Here is a 16,262-nt window from a genome sequence, read left to right on the forward strand (position 1 = left end):
ACCCACCACTGCGACCTGTATGCTCTCGTTGGCTGGCCCTCGCTTCATATTCGTTGCCAAACCTACTGGCTCCAGATCATCTATAAGTCTTTGCTAGGCCTTATCTCAGCTCACTGGTCACCATAGCAGCACCCACCCGTAGCACGTGCTCTAGCAGGTATATTTCACTGGTCACCCCCAAAGCCAATTCCTCCTTTGGCCGCCTTTCCTTCCAGTTCTCTGCTGCCAATGACTGGAAAGAATTGCAAAAATCACTGAAGCGGGAGACTCATATCTCCCTCACTATCTTTAAGAATCAGCTATCAGAGCAGCTTACAGATAATTGCACCTGTACACAGCCCATCTGTAAATAGCCCATCCAACTACCTCATCCCCATAATGTTATTTATTTATTTTATTTATATATTAGAATTTTTTGCTCCTTTGCACCACAGTATCTCTACTTGCACATTCATCTTCTGCACATCTATCACCCCAGTGTTTATTTGTGAAATTGTAATTATTTCCCCACTACGGCCTATTTATTGCCTTACCTCCCTAATCTTACTTAATTTGCACACACTGTATATAGACTTTTCTATTGTGTTATTGACTGTACGTTTCTTTATTCCATGTGTAACTCTGTTGTTGTTTGTGTCACACTGCTTTGCTTTATCTTGGCCAGGTCGCAGTTGTAAATGAGAACTTGTTGTCAACTGGTTTACCTGGTTAAATAAAGGTGTAATAATTTTTTTTTATTGATTTTTTTTTTTAAATACGTTGATTGGGAATGTCCGTCCTTCATGTTGTGTTGGTAGATGGAATATTCCTCAACTGCATATATCATAAATTGCTATTGCAAATAGAAGTATTATGTTCAACAACTGACATTTTCAGATATTATTTTGACAAACACACTTTGGTGCTTACAATTCATTCTCTATTGTCATAGATTTGGTGGGCACTGTCATCTGTGATCTTTGTGATATGACTTTCTTTAAGCACATACTAATGAAACTGTCACTTAATATATTTTTCTTAAAGTCTACAAACGCTCTACATTTATTCACTCTGTGATAGGGTTGGAACCACTATTTTTCTTTTTTTTCTTCTTTTTTTCCTATATGCTACTTTTATTATTGTCCTGTAAATGGTTCAGTGCCTATAATTTAGGCTGTGTGTAGAATGGGGCATTAAGGAAATTACCTCTACTACTAAATTACTACTAGATTATAGTGATAAGGAAAACAGCATACAAATTTGGCTTGTGTATTCATTTGCCTATAACTAATCAGAATTCCATTATGTTTACATAAAAAAGAGAGTACTTCAAAATGAGAAGATCCTGCCATGGAAAAGATGGAAAGGAGGGGAAATAACTCACACCATATAGCAGGACACCTTCAGCTGCGGGGTCTTTTTAATGCAGGTTTGATAGTTATATTTTCAATAATTAGCTGTTATGTGACAATTAGGTCAAAAACTCTATTTTATTTTTTTGGTGTAGATGGCCTGTAAAGCTTACAGATTTAAGTCTAATAGCGTGAGAGGAAAGTAGACAAACATCAGAGTGAGATATGAAGGCATTGTCAGTGGACATTCTGAACCTTGTTTGAGGTCACTAGGTCACATGACCAAGGAGCTATTGAAATTCTAGATTCTGAAAAATTCATGTAAAATCATGCGAGATTAAAATGGACAAACTAAAGGGTGTGCAATGTGTAGGCCCACTGAGTGGATATTCTGAACCTTGTTTGAAGTCACTAGGTCACATGACCAAGGAGCTATTGAAATTTTAAAATTGTAAAAATTTATGTAAAAACGTGTGAGATGAAAATTGACAAACTAAAGGATGTGCAATATAGAAGGGCAGTCATTGGACATTCTGAACCTTGTTTGAAGTCATTAGGTCACATGACCAATGAGCTATTGACATTTTTAATTTGGAAAAATTAATGTCAAATCTTGTGAGATGAAAATGGACAAACTAAAGGGTGTGCAATGTGTAGGCTCACTGAGTGTACATTCTGAACCTCGTTTGAAGTCATTAGGTCACATGACCAAGGAGCTATTGACATTTAAAAAAAATGTAAAATTAATGTAAAATCATGAGATGAAAATGCATAAACTAAAGGGTGTGCAATATAGAAGAGTGGTCAGTGGACATTCTGAACCTTCTTTGAGTCAAGTAGGGCACATGACCAAGGAGCTATTGAAATTCGAATGTAAAAAAAGTTTGTACTTTGTTTACACTCCCTAACTAATTCAACTAGGAATACAAAATGCCGTTTACATTTCCACATGTTTATCAGCTTTGGAAAGCGAATTAATGTCCAAATCGTGAAAATATGACCTGTGCAATGTTGTGTGCAATTTTTCCAACATCATGACACTTATTTGGAGTCTGTGGCTCAAGTGGTTTGAAAGCGCGAATATCCAACTTCAAACTGTCTTTACCTCGGTGACATGTTGCATGTTAAGAACCTGGACTTTTAATTTGGTTATGAACTGCACAGCGCAAAAGGAGAGGAAATCGGGGAAAATAGGCATCATTGTGAGTGCGGCTGAGCGTTACAAGGAATCCTTTCGATTAATGCTCCGTCCTCACGGGCACCTGAGCCTGTGTAAGGACGTTATTTGAATGTGACTGAAGGAGTGGGATGGTAGTTTTATGTATTCAAACAACCATCAATGGAATAGTATTTTTGTTTTGTTTTGTTTCAATACCCCGTGTAGTAGTTGGCGGCAATACACCAATAGGTGTAGTCTAACATAAAACTTTAACGAAGAAGGTCTTCCAAACAGATGTCAGATAATAGGCTGGGCAACGTATCAGCTACATACGTGTGCCAGTGCAATTCCCTCGTCGCTCTGGAGGAGCTGATTCGGCTAGCGTCATCAGCACCATCATCGACTTGACTTCATCACTCTCACACTAGCTATGACAATTACTTTGCCTACGATTCGACAGCCATCCCCAACAGTCATTGAACCACAGCCAGCTGTTGAGTGCACTTTGCACACCCCGCATAAAATTTAAAGGACATCCGATTTGTTTGGTGCAAGCAGCGGCCGATGTCCTGAACTGAAGCCGAAGTAGCCAGTGTGGGGCCTTGGGACGCCTGCGTTCACATTGCAGTTTTTTTCTTGCAAACATGGCGGCCCCTGCGCTAACCAGCCGGGCTGGGTCCGTAAATAGCTTGGGAAACAGCCCCACTGCGACTCCCAGCTCCACGAACAATAACAACAAGATCATGCCAAGCTACCCCGAGCTCGATTTCAGGTCCGGGGCAAGAATCGAGGATTTGAACCGAATGATTCTGGAATTTAGTAAACACGATCAGCGAGAATATGACGACCAGCGAGCGCTCGAGATTCACACCGCCAAGGATTTCATTTTTTCCATGCTCGGTAAGAGATTGTGGGTGGGAAAATCACGTCTGTTTAGCTGACATTTTAACCTAGAATGAGGCAGATTTTTAAAAAATGTATTATGCGAAACGTATTTATGACAATTCTCAATTAACAACTACAGTCCGCTAGCTTGATCAGTGGTGAATGGATGCAATAATAAAAGCAAGTGTGCTGTTGTGCTGTGTGCTGTTTCAAATCTATCAGAGATCAAATCAAGAGGCTGACTATAAATCCCGAATATCTATCTAGTCTCTGACCCATCATTGTCCAGTCCTAGATAAATTGAACAATATAATAATTCATTATTTTAGTCTTACATCATTCATAGGGCTGCACTGCCTGCAAACTGTCTGTGATTACCAATGCTCGAGGGCATACGGCGTGGTTGAAATCTGGTCGGGAGGTTTTATACCCATATAACAACCAGATTTCATCCAAAATACGTTTTTTTCATGATGTCATGAAAAATATGTATTAATCTGATCGAACTACTGACCAGTTATCTAAATGCTACTCAATTAATAAACATGTGCCTAGTGTTTGTGGGCCATGCACCCATTGAATATATGACACTGGAACCATTACAATTATACAAATTGGAGTAATGTTCTTTTTCAGAAGGGTTTGCATGATTCAGTTTAGAACAGTTGGCAAATAACAGCTGGCAGAGCACACCAAAGCGGGTTAGGGTCTCATGGACCCAGTCAAGAAGCTGGGCCTATTCCGTTTCAGACTTGGACTCGGGGGGCTTCATGCGGGCGGAGCTCTTCCCGAGTCCGGTATAATCATATTACCTTGGGCTAATGGTACTCGGGCCGAGTCCTCTTCAGTTTGTCCGGTCCGATTAACTTTTTCAGGAGTAGGGCCATTTTACGTTTTTATCCGGCAGGTGATGAAATACCAGTTAATAAAACATGTTTTATATTTCACCTCCAAGGCATCGAATTTGCTAGGTCATTAGCAAGCTAAAATGTGTGACAGTCTCTGCGGCCCTATAGCTATCGGAGATGGTTCCTAATTTAGAGGATCTATGCTTTAAATGCTTTTGATTTTAGTACAGGCTATGGCAATGCTTTTCGTAGTTTCAGTCCACCAAATAGAAAAGTGCACATTCACTTCCATAATATTTGTTCTAGGCTACCAGCATGTAAGATAAACATGCACTATAATATAGTATATGCTTACCCTTACAAAAATGTACTGCCGTTAAAATACAGTAAAACTTCAGTACAATGAAATAATGTTTTTTAAATGAATAATATCTGGTAGCTTGCTGTGTGTGGCTTTTAATGGTAACCGTTTGTTTATTGTACTGTGCATTTTCTTCTGTTCCACTGAATGCAATTTAGATTTTTTAGAGTAACTAAATTCGTTTTCAGAATTTAACAAAAAAACACATAGGCCTATGTATTTTATTTCAATATCCTACTACAATCCACCAGGATTTACAAACCCCTATATTTATTCCATTTATTTAAACATTATTCCACCTGAATTTGACCCTGACAATTGTACTGTCCCTTAAAGCTTTTCAGCAATTCAAATTACTGCACGCATTGTTATTTTAATGTCAGTAGCTAAATGAGGAGGTAGGCATATCTGTTCCAACAAAAATGTTGATTGGAATCGGTGCTAGCTGCAATAGATCTCTGTGCGCGGTGCAGGCAGCTTGAGCAATCAAGCACATTGCTCAAGTGTCATTGGGACAGAGCGCCCGGTAGGTTACACAACAACACAGCTGGAAAACAATGACAGCTTTGAAATGTGCACAAAAAACTTCGATAACCTCTCTGGGCTAGGCGGGACGAAATCGTCCCACCTACGCAACAGCCAGTGTAATCCTGTGGCGCGATTTTCAAATACCTTAGAAATGCTATTACTTCAATTTCTCAAACATATGACTATTTTACACCATTTTAAAGACAAGACTCTCAATAATCTAACCACACTGTCCGATTTCAAAAAGGCTTTACAACGAAAGCAAAACATTAGATTATGTCAGCAGAGTACCCAGCCAGAAATAATCACACACCCATTTTTCAAGCTAGCATATAATGTCACAAAAACCCAGAAGACAGCTAAATGCAGCACTAACCTTTGATGATCTTCATCAGATGACACACCTAGGACATTATGTTATACAATACATGCATGTTTTGTTCAATCAAGTTCATATTTATATCAAAAACCAGCTTTTTACATTAGCATGTGACGTTCAGAACTTGCATACCCCCCGCAAACCTCCGGTGAATTTACTAAATTACTCACGATAAACTTTCACAAAAAACATAACAATTATTTTAAGAATTATAGATACAGAACTCCTTTGTGCAATCGAGGTGTCCGATTTTAAAATAGCTTTTCGGTGAAAGCACATTTTGCAATATTCTCAGTAGATAGCCCAGCCATCACGGCGAGCTATTTAGACACCCACCAAGTTTAGCCTGACCAAAGTCAGATTTACTATTACAAAAGTTTGATTACCTTTGATGTTCTTCGTCAGAATGCACTCCCAGGACTGCTACTTCAATAACAAATGTTGGTTTGGTCCAAAATAATCCATCGTTATATCCAAATAGCGGCGTTTTGTTCGTGCGTTCAAGACACTATCCGAAGTGTAAATAAGGGTCACGAGCATGGCGCAATTCGTGACCAAAAAATTCTAAATATTCCATTACCGTACTTCGAAGCATGTGAACCGCTGTTTAAAATCCATTTTTATGCCATTTTTCTCGTAAAAAAACGATAATATTCCGACCGGGAATCTGCGTTTAGGTAAACAGAGGAAAGAAAACAAAGCATTCGGTCGACGCGGGCACGCGCCTGAGTCTCACAGTACTGTAACCAGCCACTACCCAAACGCGCTACTTTTTTTCAGCCAGAGCCTGCAAAGCCACGATTCAGCTTTTTGCCGCCTTCTGAGAGCCTATGGGAGCCGTAGGAAGTGTCACGTTATAGCAGAGATCCTCAGTCTTCAATAAACAGAGGCAAGAAGAACGACACCTTGTCAGACAGGCCACTTCCTGCATGAAATCTTCTCAGGTTTTTGCCTGCCATATGAGTTCTGTTATACTCACAGACACCATTCAAACAGTTTTAGAAACTTTAGGGTGTTTTCTATCCAAAGCCAATAATTATATGCATATTCTAGTTACTGGGCAGGAGTAGTAACCAGATTAAATCGGGTACGTTTTTTATCCAGCCGTGTCAATACTGCCCCCTAGCCCTAACAGGATAACATTCTCCTGCATTCTTGTTTTACTTTTGTAAGTAAGGCGGCGGTTTGTTGGGGAGAAGAACTTCAAGGAATGTTTTGCTAGCTGGCTAATTTTAGCTAGCTAACATTAGCTCTAGCTAATCTTCCATGGACATGGTAAGTTAACATTTTTACCTCCTGCAGCTAGCTAGCATTTTGACATTTTGAAATCTGTTTAGCTAATGACGGTGTTGCTGTCTGTCTCTCTGTCTGTGTATGTGTGTGGGAGAGACGGACAGAGTGATGATGATCACAATAACTTTAGAAAACGTGTGCAAAATGCTTACAGTAAGTGTCATGAAAAGCCTGGAAACTCAGAAGGTTGATGTGTTACGGGCCTGGCCCTCCGTAAAGTCCTAAAATATGTCCCAGATCGCTGTGGTGGAGGAGGATGCAAAGTATGTATATGAGCAAGTTGCTCTTTTTTTAAGACCTCTCTAAGCTATAACTGTAACAGACTTCTTCAACTAGTACCATGGAAATACTTTTAGCCAGCTGAGTCCACAAAGTTTTCAGGAAAGTATTTTTCTAGTTTTCTTTCAAAATCTGAAATTGATAAATTTGTAATGTGCTGATTCTCTTCACTGCAGATCTGACCCATCACACCACTATTCAAGAGGGCCACTATGCTGCAGATCGCCTTCTCTGCGGTCCTCGATGAGGATCTACCCGATTACACCACTCTTATTAGGCATTCATAAAAATCCCAATGTGCATTTATATACTCTGTCCCAGTCTTTCTATGCATGTAATGTCTGTGGGTTAATTATGAAACAATTACTGTGCAGATTTGCAAAGAATTGTGATGTAGATTGTTTTTTTGCCATTGCTTGATCTATTTTAAATGTAAGAATATGTTGCAGATTGAAACTTTAATTGGTGCCTATGGAAACAAATAGAAATGTAATGAACAAGGTTTTCAATATCCAACTTTATCCTTTGCAATCCTTTTTACAGTAGGTAATAAGCTGTAGTCAGGTGGTTATTATCAGGTTGTGATGAGGTCTTAACCATGACCTGTAGTCTACATAATAAACTGAGCAAAAAAATAAACGTCCTCTCACTGTCAACTGCTTTTATTTTCAGCAAACTTAACATGTGTAAATATTTGTATGAACATAACAAGATTCAACAACTGAGAGATGAACTGAACAAGTTCCACAGACATGTGACTAACATAAATTGAATAATGTGTCCCTGAACAAAGGGGGGGGGGGTCAAAGTCAAAAGTAACAGTCAGTATCTGGTGTGGCCACCAGCTGCATTAAGTACTGCAGTGCATCTCCTCCTCATGGACTGCACCAGATTTGCCAGTTCTTGCTGTGAGATGTTAACCCACTCTTCCACCAAGGCACCTGCAAGTTTCCGGACATTTCTGGGGGGAATGGCCCTAGCCCTCGCCCTCCGATCCAACAGGTCCCAGATGTGCTCAATGGGATTGAGATAAGGGCTCCTCGCTGGCCATGGCAGAACACTGACATTCCTGTCTTGCAGGAAATCACGCACAGAACAAGCAGTATGGCTGGTGGCATTTTCATGCTGGAGAGTCATGTCAGGATGAGCCTGCAGGAAGGGTACCCCATGAGGGAGGAGGATGTCTTCCCTGTAAGGCACAGCGTTGAGATTGCCTGCAATGACAACAAGCTCAGTCCGATGATGCTGTGACACACCGCCCCAGACCATGACGGACCCTCCACCTCCAAATCGATCCCGCTCCAGAGTACAGGCCTCGGTGTAACGCTCATTCATTCGACGATAAACGCGAATCCGACCATCACCCCTGGTGAGACAAAACCACGACTCGTCAGTGAAGAGCACTTTTTGCCAGTCCTGTCTGGTCCAGCGACGGTGGGTTTGTGCCCATAGGTGACATTGTTGCCGGTGATGTCTGGTGAGGACCTGTCTTACAACAGGCCTACAAGCCCTCAGTCCAGCCTTTCTCAGGCTATTGCGGACAGTCTGAGCACTGATGGAGGGATTGTGCTTTCCTGGTGTAACTCGGGCAGTTGTTGTTGCCATCCTGTACCTGTCCCGTAGGTGTGATGTTTGGATGTACCTATCCTGTGCAGGTGTTGTTACACGTGGTCTGCCACTGCGAGGACAATCAGTTGTCCGTTCTGTCTCCCTGTTGCTCTGTTTTAGGCATCTCACAGTACGGACATTGCAATTTATAGCTCTGGCCACATTTGCAGTCCTCATGCCTCTTTGCAGCATGCCTAAGGCATGTTCACGTAGATGAGCAGGGACCCTGGGCATCTTTCTTGTTATGTTTTTCAGAGTCAGTAGATAGGCCTCTTTCGTGTCCTAAGTTTTCATAACTGTGACCTTAATTGCCTACCGTCTGTAAGCTGTTAGTTTCTTAATGACCGTTCCACAGGTGCATGTTCATTAATTGTTTATGGTTCATTGAACAAGCATGGGAAACAGTGTTTAAACCCTTTACAATGAAGATCTGTGAAGTTATTTGGAATTTTACGAATTATCTTTGAAAGACAGGGTCCTGAAAAAGGGACGTTTTATTTTTTTGATGAGTTTATAACACAATTTAGTGGTCAGAATTATGACGAGGTGGTCAGATAGAGGTATCAATTGCGACCAGAATAAGATGTCATATTTTTTAACCCCCCTTTTCTCCCCAATTTCGATCTTGTCTCAGCGCCGCAACTTCCCAATGGGCTCGAAGGTCAAGTCATGTGTCCTCCAAAACATGACCCGCCAAACCGCGCTTCTTAACACCTGCCTGCTTAACCCGGAAGCCAGCCGCACCAATGTGTTGGAGGAAACACCTTTCGACTGTCAACCAGAGTCAGCCTGCAGTCGCCCGACCCGCCACAAGGAGGTGCTAGAGCGTGATGAGCCAAGTAAAGCCCCCCGGCCAAACCCTCTCTTAACCCGGACGACGCTGGGCCAATTGTGTGCCACCCTATGACATGGCTGAAACAGGAACTAACTTTGCCGCGTTTCATATATAGCAGTGGATATACAAATTAATGTGATATTTGATTCTCTCTTAATAATTCATTGTACAATGAACACACACAATTCCATTTGTGAGTGTGTGATATGGTGGTTGGTGACATATTTATTTCGACAAGAAAAACTTTTATTAACAATGTCAACACTGCCATGTTGATCTGAGACTTGCTGTTGGAAAACCAAGTTAGTGCTCGGCTATCACGGTTGAACCTCCCCTGACTTCACTCCTCGGCTTTCGTCTAGTCGGTTTCTTTAGACTTATCACTCAAACGTGCCCACTAACTCAGTGGCATTCAAAGTCTGGTCATGACCCTTAGTGGGGTCACCATTTTTTTATAAAACAATTAAGATGACAAATCATTGTATGGGACAATATACAAACGTTTTTGAGAAAGATGAAAAATAAATATTTTTTGAGTAAATGTATTTATTGGTTTCATTAAAATGTAATGAATGTAAGTTTTTTTGTTGATATAAAAATCTACATTTTTGCAGGAAGAAATAGGGTCCCCGCTGAAAAAGTTTGAATATCACTGCACTAACTTGAATAACTTTGATTTGACTGGCATATTAGGCTAACTGTTGTGGTGGTGTACTGTTTCAGCAGCAGTGCAGAAAACTGGACACCATGAAAACTCACTCAGATGATGTGAGCAAAAGATACAAAAAGAGTAGCAGACTGACACACACAGTCTCACACACACACAGACTCACAGTAGCACAGTCTCTCTCTTTCTCTCTCTCTCTCTCTCTCTCACACACACACACACACACACACATCATATGTTTTACTGTCCTTGTAAGGACCTAACATTTATTTCCATTCAAAATCCTATTTTCCATAAGCCTAATCCTTACCCGCACTCTTAACCCTAACTCAAATTGTAACTTTAAACCTAAAGCTAACCCCTAAACTTAAAATAGTCTTCGTCCTCATGGAGACCTAGGAAATGGCCCCACGAGGGACAATTTTCCTGGTTTTACTACCCTTGTGGGGACTTTTAGGGATTTACGGTACCCTCAAGGACAGTAATACAAGCCCACACCCACACACACACTTGCACTGTAGGCCTACACACTTAAGCTTCTTGCGCTTAGTGTCCCAAAGTCACAGTGTCTCAAACAAACAGTGACAGTAGACCACAGCGCTGAGCCACTCGGGCCCGTCTCTTATGTTGGGGGTTATGGCTGCTGAGAGGGAACAGACACTTTTTGGAATGAGTGAAGAGGAAGAGAGAAAAAAGAGACAGAGCACTGCAGTCCACATAAATAAACTCAGCCGATGCTAACGGAGCATGCTAGGCTAGCTCAGTCCACTGCAGTGCACACAGAACCCAGAAGCCAACGATGCATAAGATAATGGCAGTCATTTTTTTACATCTGAAATGTTATGGGAAGGTAGGATGACTATGACAGGGGAGATTTATTTAGCCTGTGTTAATATTATTTCATGTATCGGGTTGGAACCGGTTCAGGGAACAGAACAGAAAAATAACAAAACATTTTGAGGAACGAAACCAAAACCCGGGCATGAAAGTGATCTCTAGTGTTCCGGGACAATACCTTTTTTTTTCAAATCTTGAGAACTGGTTAATGATGTTATGTTTAGTTACAAATACAAATGTCATGACTCAAGCCAAGCCCCCTCCATGTCCACCGCTCTCTCCCCACCTGTGAAATTTCAGTCACATCTCGCGACTGCACTTAGTTGACTAATCAAAAATGTAAACAGCTATCTTACCCGTTCCACAGCAAGCTGCTCAATCTGCACTAATTGAGTCAATTTAACCATGTTGATTTCACAGGTTAAAAATGTATGAAAAGGAACTAAACTCAGCAAAAAAGAAACGTCCTCTCACTGTCAACTGCGTTTATTTTCAGCAAACGTAACGTGTAAATATTTGTATGAACATAAGATTCAACAACTGAGACATAAACTGAACAAGTTCCACAGACATGTGACTAACAAAAATTGAATAATGTGTCCCTGAACAAAGGGGGGGGTCAAAGTCAAAAGGAACAGTCAGTATCTGGTGTGGCCACCAGCTGCATTAAGTACTGCAGTGCATCTCCTCCTCATGGACTGCACCAGATTTGCCAGTTCTTGCTGTGAGATGTTACCCCACACTTCCACCAAGGCACAGGCAAGTTTCTGGACATTTCTGGGGGGGAATGGCCCTAGCCCTCACCATCCAATCCTACAGGTCCCAGACGTGCTCAATGGGATTGAGATAAGGGCTCTTCGCCGGCCATGGCAGAACACTGACATTCCTGTCTTGCAGGAAATCACGCACAGAACAAGCAGTATGGCAGGTGCCATTGCCATGCTGGAAGGTCATGTCAGGATGAGCCTGCAGGAAGGGTACCACATGAGGGAGGGGGATGTCTTCCCTGTAAGGCACAGCGTTGAGATTGCCTGCAATGACAACAAGCTCAGTCCGATGATGCTGTGACACACCGCCCCAGACCATGACGGACCCTCCACCTCCAAATCGATCCCGCTCCAGAGTACAGGCCTCGGTGTAATGCTCATTCCTTTGAAATAGCATAGGCTACCTTATTACAGAGAATTTGCACTGTTAAAACCTAATCATAGGCTAGCTATATGCTGTCTATTCATCCCCCTATTTTTTAAGGAGTGGGACAGTCTCCCTCCTTTTGTATTTTTGTCCTTTTTATTGAACAGATAGGACAGGCAAGGAAAGACAGGAAAGGTAGGAGGAGGATGAGTCAACGGGCAGTGGGCCGGATTCGAACCCATGCCAACTCTAACCGCTGGACCACACAGGCCACTATTAATCCCCCTTTATTCTTCTCCCATCAGGTATGGTGCAGAAACTGGACCAGAAGCTCCCTGTGGCCAACGAGTACCTGCTGCTGTCAGGTGGTGTGAGGGAGGGCGTGGTCGACATGGACCTAGATGAGCTGAGTGTTTACGCCCGCGGCACCGACTATGACATGGACTTTACCCTCCTCGTGCCTGCGCTCAAGCTGCACGACCGCAACCAGCCGGTCACTCTGGACATGCGCCACTCAGCCCTGTGCCACTCGTGGCTGAGCCTACGCCTCTTCGACGAGGGCACCATCAACAAGTGGAAGGACTGCTGCACAGTGGTAGACCACATCAATGGCGCCACCAACTACTTCTTCTCACCCACACTGGTGGCTGACTGGTTCTATGAGTCCATCAGCGTGGTCCTGGTGGAGATCCAGAAGAAGCCCCAGCGCGGCATGCCCCGCGTGGAGAAGGTGGAGCGGAACGGCACAATCATCTCCGTCATCCTGGGCGTGGGCAGCAGCCGTATGCTCTATGACATCATGCCTGTGGTCTCCTTCAAGGGATGGCCAGCGGTGGCCCAGAGCTGGCTGATGGAGAACCACTTCTGGGACGGCAAGATCACAGAGGAGGAGGTGATCAGCGGCTTCTACCTGGTGCCTGCCTGCTCCCACAAGGGCCGTAAGGAGAATGAGTGGCGCCTGTCTTTCGCCCGCAGCGAAGTGCAGCTCAAGAAGTGCATCTCGGCCAGCCTGATGCAGGCCTACCAGGCGTGCAAGGCCATCATTATCAAGCTGCTGTCAAGGCCCAAGGCCATCAGCCCCTACCACCTGCGCAGCATGATGTTGTGGGCCTGCGATCGGCTCCCCGCCACCTACCTGTCCCAGGAAGACTTTTCAGCCCACTTCCTGCTAGGCCTCATCGATGACCTGCAGAACTGCCTGGTCAACAAGATGTGCCCCAACTACTTCATCCCACAGTGCAACATGCTGGAGCACCTGTCGGACGAGATGGCCATGCTCCACGCCCGCAAGCTCAGCTCTGTGCGCTCTGACCCGGCCGAGCACCTGCGCACCACCATTGAGCACGCCAAGGCGGCCAACCGACTGACCCTGGAACTGCATTGGCGCGGCAGTGCCTCAAACCTGCCGTCGCCACAGTCGGACGCGGGCGGCGAGCACCAGCCGGATGACCGCTTGGCTAAGAAGCTGCAGCAGCTGGTGACGGAGAACCCCGGAAAGTCCATCTCGGTGTTCATCAACCCCGATGACGTGACGCGGCCGCACTTCCGCATCGACGACAAGTTCTTCTGAGACTTCAAAATAGAAAAAAGCTATTCTTCTCCTCTCCCCACATCACCCATTCTCCCTTTGACTAGATCGATCGGTCGAGTTGTCAAATTAGTCGGTTTCCCAAGTAAAGGTTGCCACAGAGCGTTGTGAGGTGCTTTTGTGCAATGGTGTCTTCCCATTTTGTTTACCTGTCCCCACACCCCACCAACCCTACAGTGCCGTGTCACCTTGAGAAGGCCTTTACAGGACTACATGAAACAGGTGGAAGAAGAGGTACTGCGTCTTTCCTCGGAAAGTTAAGGAATGGCTTAGTCCCTGTAGGGGAACTGATGGTACTAACGCCATAACTGTACATAAAGAGAGTTGAGTGGATATGTGTGTGTGTGGACATTGGTATTATTTTGCACAGAATGTAGAGGCACACAGTTATGGTGGAAGTTGTGATGTGAAGTCTGAAATGTTGCATATCTTTTAGGAAGGCAATTTCAATGGTCTTTTTTTTTCTCTATTGGGCAAAATGCTCTGAATTAATACCTACTGGTTTAGAGTTGTTATTCCAATAAGCTGTATCGCAATGACAAAATGTTTCTAACTTTACATTCTCTGTGCATTCATGTCCATGTCCTATGTGTATAGTGAACAGTTACAGACGTATCCAGAATATGCCAAAAACCTGCAGATATCTAACCGGCAATGTGATTCACATATCTTCATCCTCAAGTGCAATTAGTAAACAAAAACACACACACACACACACACACCACACCACACCACACCACTCCACTCCACTCCACTCCACTCCACTCCACTCCACTCCACTCCACTCCACTCCACTCTACACCACACCACACCACACCACACATACAAGTGCTAACACTCATCATACACACTCCTGATCAGTGAAATGGTGTATTTGTTACGTATTTGTGATATTCCAGAACTCTGGGACCTTGTCCTTTTGTTTGTTTGTGTTATATGGAACTCGGAAACATTTACTGTGATTCTTATTTTCCATATTGCTGCTGACCTTATGAAGATGTTTTATGATTGACTGGTTATGCAAATTAAGTGAACAAACACACAATTATGTATTTTAATTGGACATGGGCGTAGCTACTGTGTACATAGTATTGTAAAACAGCAGTGGGAACCTGCTTGTATCATTTGTATGGACCAATCTGGCAGCGGCATTGTCAGCACCAACGAATCGCGTGGCCTGAGGTTCTTCAAATCCTGTTGAGTCAAACCTGTCATGGACCAAATGAGCAACCTCACCATCGGCAGGGATCATTTGCTCTCGAGTGGCGCAGCGGTCTAAGGCACTGCATCTCATTGCAAGAAGCATCACTGCAGTCCCTGGTTCGAATCCAGGCTGCGTCACATCCGGCCGTGATTGGGAGTCCCATAGGGCGGCGCACAATTGGCCCAGTGTCGTCTGGGTTTGGCCGGGGTAGCCGTCATTGCAAATAAGAATTTGTTCTTAACTGACTTGCCTAGTTAAATAATAAAAAATAAAAACACACTGCCTTACCATCAATTCGGACTAATCACTGGACTGGCCTTTCCAACGGCATACTGGCCGCATTCCGGGCTGACTACATTGCAGATGCCTGCGAAATCTCACAACGCCTGGATAGCTGTCATATCACATCATATGAGATGTCATATCACATCATATGATATAGCAATCTGATGCCTGTCTGTACAAATCGATTGACCATGGGTTGATGCAATACAATATCTGCAATGTAGTTAGCCTGAAACGTGACCATACAGTATGAGAAGGAGAGCAAGTCCCCCCAATGATCAAATTAAATTTTCTGTAGATGGTAACACTATAATCAAGCTAAAATATAATTAAACATATTTAACAACAACTCTAAAGAGAAACTGCTTGAAAATAATTGTCAAAACGATGTTGTATAACATTTAACAGTTGCTTGTCTGATGCACATTAATGATACAGTATGTTGCAAACAATATCAATTTGTGTGATGAATAAAGATGTACAGGATCCTACACTGTTGTCTGGCTCTTTGTATCCAAATTATATCAGTTACATCAGGGGTGACAAAATTATTATATGGAGGGCCTAGTGTCAGCTGGACTTTGATTGTTTCCTTTCAATTAAGACCTAGACAACCAGGTGAGGGGAGTTCCTTACTAACTAGTGGCCTTATTTCATCAATCAAGTACAAGGGAGGAGCGAAAACCCGCAGAGACTCGGTCCTCCGTGGAATGAGTTTGACGTGCATTACATGATCTCACTGTGATATGAAACATGGGTCCCACTTTGCATGGTTCTAGGTTCTGCCATTACAGTATACCTATTTGTAGTTTGTGCACTCATTTACATTTTTAAATGCATTACATTTGTAAACACCAACTCGGTTGTCTTGGTGTCCGTCCTAAATGGGAATGTTGGGGGTTCGATCCCAGATCGAGTCATACCAAAGACTCAAAAAATGAGATCTGATGCCTTTCTGCTTGGCACTCAGCATTAAGAATGCAAACTCTCTCCGTTGTGAGTTATTGTACAAATCCTTGCAATTGTACATGACACAAACAG

General features: G+C 43.2%; 1 protein-coding gene across 2 annotated transcripts; it reads left to right on the forward strand.

The window, feature by feature from the left end:
* Nucleotides 1–2,266: 2,266 nt before the first annotated feature.
* LOC106612350 (nucleotidyltransferase MB21D2) lies at nt 2,267–15,712 on the forward strand. 2 transcript variants are annotated; one of them, XR_014378847.1, is made up of 2 exons: nt 2,267–3,390; nt 7,240–7,706. XR_014378847.1 is itself a non-coding variant. In XM_014213409.3 (2 exons), exons 1-2 carry the CDS (start codon nt 3,135–3,137, stop codon nt 13,712–13,714), a joined length of 1,521 nt encoding a protein of 506 aa, XP_014068884.3. In that variant the 5' UTR covers nt 2,419–3,134; the 3' UTR covers nt 13,715–15,712. The 2 variants fall into 2 exon arrangements, 1 of the variants encoding a protein (XP_014068884.3); XM_014213409.3 differs by lacking the exon at nt 7,240–7,706 and adding an exon at nt 12,450–15,712 and having other exon boundaries at nt 2,419–3,390.
* The last annotated feature ends 550 nt before the right edge of the window (nt 15,713–16,262 follow it).

Source organism: Salmo salar, chromosome 09 (assembly GCF_965601325.2).
Source record: "Salmo salar chromosome 09, fSalSal1, whole genome shotgun sequence".
Lineage (NCBI taxonomy): Eukaryota > Metazoa > Chordata > Actinopteri > Salmoniformes > Salmonidae > Salmo > Salmo salar.